We start from the raw sequence: 7,237 nt of genomic DNA on the forward strand, positions 1-7,237 counted from the left end.
GAAAACTGTTTTCAATTTCTGGCTGATTTATTTGGTATTTGTCTTCATATTTCTGAGTTGCACACTGTGGCTATGTCTTAATGTTTCCATTTTAGACATTGTTTATCAACTTCCCACTCTGGAAAATGAGTTTTACTCTTTCCCAGCACTTCTGCCTGAGCACACATACATGCTCTCCTTCCCCCATCCTCGTGGGATAGCGGTATTGGGTCCACAGCCTGTGTCTTTATTATTATGACTATGTGAACATTTTTGCGATGAAGCCGTGTAGTCAACTATAACTACTCTTTTCTTCCAATACTACCTTTGGTTTTTCCCTGGTGATAATTACTGTCTTGGTTTTGTATTTATTTGCTTAGATTTTCTGTGCTTCTCACAAATTTAACCTCCAAATCTCCCCTAATTGTAGGAATCTTCCCATATAAACACATTAGATATTCAATGAATTTCTTAATCTCTCCCTAGGCATTCTTTTTTTTTTTTTTTTACACGTATATTTATTTTTGAGAGGGGAGAGTCAGAGCATGAGTGGGGGAGGGGCAGAGAGAGAGGGAGACATAGAATCTGAAGTAGGCTCCAGTCTCCGAGCTGTCAGCACAGAGCCCAACGCAGGGCTTGAACCCATGAACCATGAGATCATGACCTGAGCCAAAGTCAGATGCTTTACCGACTGAGCCACCCAGGCACCCCTCTCCCTAAGCATTCTGACCTGTTCTTATCTGGACCCTTGACCAGTTGCCCTCCAGACCCACTAAGGAGCTGTTGTTCTGGGGTCTCTTTCACAATCATTTGAGGACCTTCACCTGTATCTTGTTTCAGATCCCTTGCTTCCTGGATTCAATATTGTTCTCTTCCTTAGTCTTCACCTGTTACTTTGAAATAGCAGATTACCATTAGTTTCTTGAGAAAGTAAATCTTTTTTTAGTTCCAGGAATTTCCCTGAGAATTTTAAAGTCACTGCTTCATTTTTTTTTTTTTCTCTATCCTTCAGAGTCCCTGTTGAAAAGTGTAATTCATTCTGATTCTTTTTTTTCCCATTCTGATTCTGACCTTTTATGTGACAGCTTGTTTTCCCTCTGAAAGCTTCTCTCTAACATTGATGTTCTGCAGATTCCCTCTGATGACTTGGGCACTTGCTGGACCCTTTCAATCTAGGACATTTTTGTGAATTAACTCATTCATGACTTTCTCTCCTTGGTCTTTCTCTTCTGTCTTTCTTGAACTGCTGTTATTTAGATGTTGGACCTCTTAGACTGATACCCAGTTTTTGTATCTTTACTCTCCTGTGTTCTATCATTGTGGCTTTTTATTTTTCTTTCTGAAAGAGTTCCTCAACTTTGTCTTCCAACCCTTACATTGAGTTGTTTGGTTCTGCTATCAAAATGTGTATTTTTCTGGGGCGCCTGGGTGGCTTGAAGTTGAAGTCAGACACTTCAACTCAGGTCATGATCTTGTGGTTTGTGAATTCAAGCTCCATGCCGAGCTCTCTGCTGTCAGTGCAGAGCCCGCTCCGGATCCTCTTTCTCCCTCTCTTTGCCCTTCCCCCACTCATGCTTTCTCTCTGTCTCTCTCAAAAAGAAACATTTTTAAATGTGAATGAATAAACAAAATGTTTTTTTCTAACATTATTTCTAACATTTTTCTGAATGTTCTTTTTTTCATTGCTATTTATTACTGACTCATTTATTGTATGATGAACAATACAGAAACTAGAAAATATAATTGCTTGAAGGCATTTTATGACAAAAAGAGATTGTCAGTCGACTAGCCTCAAAATTTGTAAGCTTGGGGTGCCTGGGTAGCTCAGTTGGTTAAGGGTCTGGCTCTGTTTCGGCTCAGGTCATGATCTCACGGTTCGTGAGTTCTAGCCTGTGCTTGGGATTCTCTCTCTCTCTCCATCCCTCCAGTGCTCTCTCTCTCTCGCTCTTTTTCAAAATAAATAAATTTTAAAAAAATTGTAAGCTTGAGCCAGAGAAAATCACCTAAAATATACAAAATTCTATTGTATATAATTTTTAGCGACCGTAAGGGTTATGTTATCTCTGGCTGTTTTGTTTGTTTTTAATGTATCTTTTTAAAAGTTTGTATCTTCCTGTATATTCTCTTTTTTCCTCTGAGTTGCTTTTTTCTCCCTATTTTGGTCTATCTTTCATAGTAAATGCTTTCCTCAATTTCTGGTGATCCTTGGCTATTTTCTGATATTTAAGAGCAGGCCACTAAACAGGTGCGTGAGAGCTCTGGACTTGTGAGTAAAACTTACAGGCTGTGAGCCTCACTGTGGGCTGGGGTGGTCTGCATGTGTACTGGTATACCTGTCTTACCTTTTTCTTTAGGTCTGTTTATTTATTTATTGAGACCACACAAGCAGGGGAGAAGGGCAGGGAGAGAAGGTGCAGAGAGAGAACGAATCTTGAGCAAGTTCTACGCTTAGTCCCACCATCCCAGGATTGTGACCTGAGCTGAAATCAAGAGTCAGACCCTTAACTGACTGAGCCACTCAGGCACCCCTCTTTAGGTCTTTTATCTTGGCTGGTCTGATTCTGTTGGAAATTTTCTAACTTTGCACTATTTATTTTCTACCACTTTCTTGCAATTTCTAGGTGTATATGGTCTTTGGTTCTTATGTTGTAGATAAAAATATCTCCACTGGGTCTCTGCTAAAATCTTTCTTTAGATGTCCTTTAGACCCTCCTGTACTCTTATTTGCTTCCATGGCACTTAGCAGATAGGCCAACTTGCTAAACAGTAAACAGGAGTCAGTAGGAACAGATCTGAGAGCTAGAACACATCTAGATTACAAAGTAAGAGTCACTTTCAGTGCATTATTTTTCCTTAGTATATTTGATCAGAAATTGGATGAACCTCCGGGATGCTGAGACAGGGAAGATACTATGGCAAGGAACAGAAGACCTGTCGGTCCCCGGTGTGGAGCATGAAGGTACTCTCCAACCCTTTATCTGCACAGGGCTCTCATGTTTCGGGAGCAGGGCCCAAGCATCAGGGAGCTGAATTAATGCAGACCCTAATGGGGGCCAAGCCCCTGCAGGCACAGCACATGTTGTTGAACTTCCTAGTTCCTTTCCTATCGTTCTTTCTCTCACTTCCCAAAGTCCACTTTGTGCTGAAATTTTAGCATCAGAACATACCTAAAGATACAAACTAAGATCTCAACTTTGTTTTGTTTTTTTTTTTCCAAAAGAAAATTTGCCTTTTTATCCCCCTGAAATAAAAGAAAAACTAAGGGGTTAAAACTAACAAAACACAGTAGAGAAGGTGCCTGTTCAGCCCACTTCCTGATGACAGCAGCTAGGGAAGGCCCTTAGATGCACTATATCTTGTGTTTCTTGATGATCTTTCAGTCAGATGCACTTGACCAATTGGGGACCTCTGCCTAAATTAAAAAGTATAATTCTGTTACCAAGGCATCCTCTGAAATTTAACATAGATAATGTGTTCTCTAAATCAGCTCTAAAAAGCTCCCAGAAACTTGAAGCACCATAGTATGTGATTTTCGTTGAGGGTGGCTTCAATATTTCTTTTTCTTTACCAGCCCGTGTTCCCAAGAAAATCCTCAAGTGCAAGGCAGTGTCTCGAGAATTGAACTTCTCTTCAGCAGAGCAAATGGAAAAATTCCGCCTGGAGCAAAAAGTTTACTTCAAAGGGCAATGCCTAGAAGGTATTCTGTGGCCTTTGTGCCTAGAAGCCACACTTAGGGTGACAGGGAAAAAAAGGCAAGATCCAGGGAACTAAAGCACTGCTTTGGTAACATTCATTTTGCAACTCAATTTGTGATAGGATTCCTACACCCTGCGAGACTGGGGGCCCCCAGCAAAAAGAAACAAAAACAAAGCTGATGACAAGGGGCACTGAGCCCAACAAAAGGGTTTCTGACCCTGGTGGGCCTGGGGTTGGTGTCTACTTTGTCACTGGTGAATTGTAACGAGGTCACGAGGAAGCAGCCGATTGGGGCCTGGTACAGTGCTCTCCATACAGTCTCAGGCAGATCTGACTGGCAAGGCCACTCTGCACTGATTTTCTAACCATGGACTGTAAGAGTGCACGTATGTGTGTTAGAGCTGAAATTCCAAGTAGAAGGCCTATTCTGTCCTTCTCTTTATCATTTACATATTGCCTACTTCTAAGAAAGCCTTGCTTATGCTGTATCTGCCCACTGGTCCTAGTGCTTTAGACCCTGGAGCATAGGCAGCAAGCCTCTGGTGGGTTCAGAGGACAGCCTGAGGGGGCTTCCATGTCCTTTCTTATGGCTCTGGCTCCAGAGGTTTCTGACGGCTGCATTTATGGTTCTTGGGGTAAGAAGAGGCTCGCTCCAAAGGGGGGTGGACAAAGAGTCCTGAGACTGTCTGGGACGCCCACTCACCCGCTTTTCCTTCTTCCTTCAGAATGGTTCTTCGAGTTTGGCTTTGTGATCCCTAACTCCACAAACACCTGGCAGTCCCTGATAGAGGCAGCGCCCGAGTCCCAGATGATGCCTGCCAGCGTGCTAACGTGAGTGAGCAGACCACAGGGATTGTGGAGTGTGTCTAGAAGCAGGCGTTCCAGGCAGTGGGGGGACTGGTCAGCAGGCAACCTAGGTTGAAAATAAGGGTAAAGAGTATCCAGAGATATTCAGATTTACAGGTTACTGACTTCTGTCATATGAAAAAGATAGTGTGATCAAATGGAAAAAATATCCAACTTTAGATTAGACTAAACAACTTTAGATTTAGACTAAATTCCTGATTAACCCTGACTAGCTGTGCAATCTTGGACAATACCTCTGGCCTTATTTTTCTCCTCTCTAAACATAGAATTAATAATTCTGTCTCACAGAGATGTAGTCAGGACAAAATGAGATGATATGGAAGGACACTGGCGTGTGCTATATATTAAATCTATGCTACTTTGCTCACTTTCCTGACTACCAAACGTCTGATACTCTGTACGTTTCTTGAATAGCCTTTAATGGAGTCTGTCAAAGGTCTAATTTTGTTTTAGAGGATAATCTTTGGTTACAGTTTTTCAGAGACTAGCTTACCATTTTTAATAGCTATGCTTCCTGCTCAAAGAATAATTAGTTTGTCCTTTGTCCAAAACAACTGTCAGTAACAACCCAATTACCATTCTCTCTTGGAAAAAGGTATTAGTCTTTCAAAGGTTTTAGTAATACTGTGTTGTAGTGGGTTATTCACACAGATAATCGTGTAATATTGGATTGTCCCTTTAAACAGATCCTTGATGAAAGCCACACTGAATATAGAGGTTGTTTATAAGTCCTTAATAGATTTTTAATTACAATAGTAGGTGTTTTTATATTCTATTAGCCATTTAAATCTTGAGTTTCTTATGTACCTACTTTATAATTAATTACCAGCAAAAATGTATCTGCTGGCTATTAATTACCCTGGAAAAGTACAGGGTAGTATATAGAAGGGCGTTTTTTATATTTTATTAGCCTTCATTTGACTCCTCCTTGACCAGGCCCAATTTTTTTCAGGTACTAAAACCAGTAAGTATATGATGACATATCTAGGTTATTTCAGTCATATTTTACTTTTTGGAACCTAAAATCAGTTCCTCTGTTGCCCTTAACTTGGTTCAAGAGTGCTTTGGTTTGGAAACACTGAGATACCCACCAAGAAAAATGAAATTCCACTCTGTGCAGCGATACAGGTGTATCATTTGGGGTTCTTTGGCTGCAAGCCGTAGAAACTGACTCCAGCTAATAGGACAGAGCTGAAAGGTGTGGGGTGTCCTGAGACCTGGGCAGCTCAAAAGATGCAGATGGCAGGAATCCGTGGATGATTTCCTTCAGGAGCAGCCATAGGAAGTATCCTGCTCTAGGGAGAGAGTCTGACTGGCCCAAATTATGTCCTATGCCCACCTCTTTGCCAGGTGAAGTGGGGGCTACTTGACTGACACAGACTGGAGATGGTGTGGGTCCCCAAAAGAAGAGCAGAGTGCTGTTACCCAAAGTGATGAGAACAGATGCAGGAAAGGCCAACCCTCAGCTGTCCACCAGAGTAGGTGTTGTAGGGAAAGATACCACCCCTGAGGCCTGCAGGTTTCCAGGCGTATCAAAAAGTCAGTTATTTAAAAAAAAAAAAAAAAAAAAAAGGTCACATTTTATAAGCACCCCTGTGTGCAAAGTCCTCTACTAAGGGCTTTATATATATCGAGGATTAAGATATGCTCTCTCTTCTGTTTTCTGAACTTGCAGAAAGTTAAATGTCACATTAGACTTCTAACCCCACTTAGACATAGATTTTACTGTCCCCAAGCCAAGGTTCTAGGTGGGTGCATGTCCTTGAGCCCAGCAGACCCAAACTGAAACCACTTGGTGAGAATGAAATCTGTTGCCTAACACATTCACTCTTTTGCCCTCTTTTCTTACTTATAGTGGGAATGTTATCATAGAGACAAAGTTTTTTGACGACGATCTTCTTGTAAGCACATCCAGAGTGAGACTTTTCTACGTTTGAGAGAAGAATGTGTGTGCATTTCAAGAATTTGGGGTTTTGGGGGGAAAGGAGGAAACTGTTTACTTTTTTCCTCCACACATTTGGTTTTTGACACTTTCACCCCTAATTCCCTCTATGGCAAAACCCACCTGCAGCCACCAGGGGACCAGTTCTGTGTAGGTAACCAGATGGCTGTTTCCTCCCAAGCTGCCATCTTCCACTGACCAGACTAAACTCCCAACCCCAGACCAGGGTAGAAGGCGAGCCTTGAGTCCTTCCCACAGTGACACAGGGACAAACACTTACCACGAGAGTGGATGCTCTTCCCACCCCCTCCCTGCCTCCTCCTTGGGCCCTGCAGGCAACACATCTTCCTTTGGCCCCTGGTTTTGGAAAAATTCATATTCCTGACTTATGTTTAGTTTTTTTCCTACCATTTCTATTTCATACATTCTCATACGCCTAACTTGTAAAATAGACTGATATTATTATTACATAATGAATTAAAACATATGAATTAAAATATTCCTACAGTCTTTAGCATGGCACTGCTTTCATCTCTACTTTTTCTGGAACATGAACTCGGCCCCATGATGGGAAGAAAGACATTTATCAGACCATAGGATCACCACTATGTTTTACTCCAGAGATCGACTCATAGATCTTGCGGTTCCTGTTGCTTCAGTTCCTGCTTTCCAAGAATGTTACAACGTACCCAGACAAGACCCATGACCTTAACATTTGTCTTTTAGACGTGATATTTAGTGGTTCTCTTCCAG

At 41.7% G+C, this 7,237-nt stretch overlaps 1 protein-coding gene across 1 annotated transcript in view; it reads left to right on the top strand.

The window, feature by feature from the left end:
• The window catches only part of PDE6D (phosphodiesterase 6D), a 52,346-nt gene extending 45,363 nt beyond the window's left edge, over window positions 1–6,983 (top strand). The window contains exons 3-6 of the mRNA XM_047085449.1: window positions 2,850–2,938; window positions 3,551–3,676; window positions 4,401–4,506; window positions 6,398–6,983. Coding sequence (XP_046941405.1) covers window positions 2,850–2,938; window positions 3,551–3,676; window positions 4,401–4,506; window positions 6,398–6,479 — 403 coding nt within the window. The 3' untranslated portion in view covers window positions 6,480–6,983. The remainder of the gene's footprint in view (window positions 1–2,849; window positions 2,939–3,550; window positions 3,677–4,400; window positions 4,507–6,397) is intronic.
• The last annotated feature ends 254 nt before the right edge of the window (window positions 6,984–7,237 follow it).

The sequence above is a fragment of the Lynx rufus genome, unplaced genomic scaffold (genome assembly GCF_022079265.1).
Source record: "Lynx rufus isolate CCGP_SWC_20201006 ecotype Redwood Valley unplaced genomic scaffold, mLynRuf1.p SCAF_2, whole genome shotgun sequence".
NCBI classification, from domain to species: Eukaryota; Metazoa; Chordata; class Mammalia; order Carnivora; family Felidae; genus Lynx; species Lynx rufus.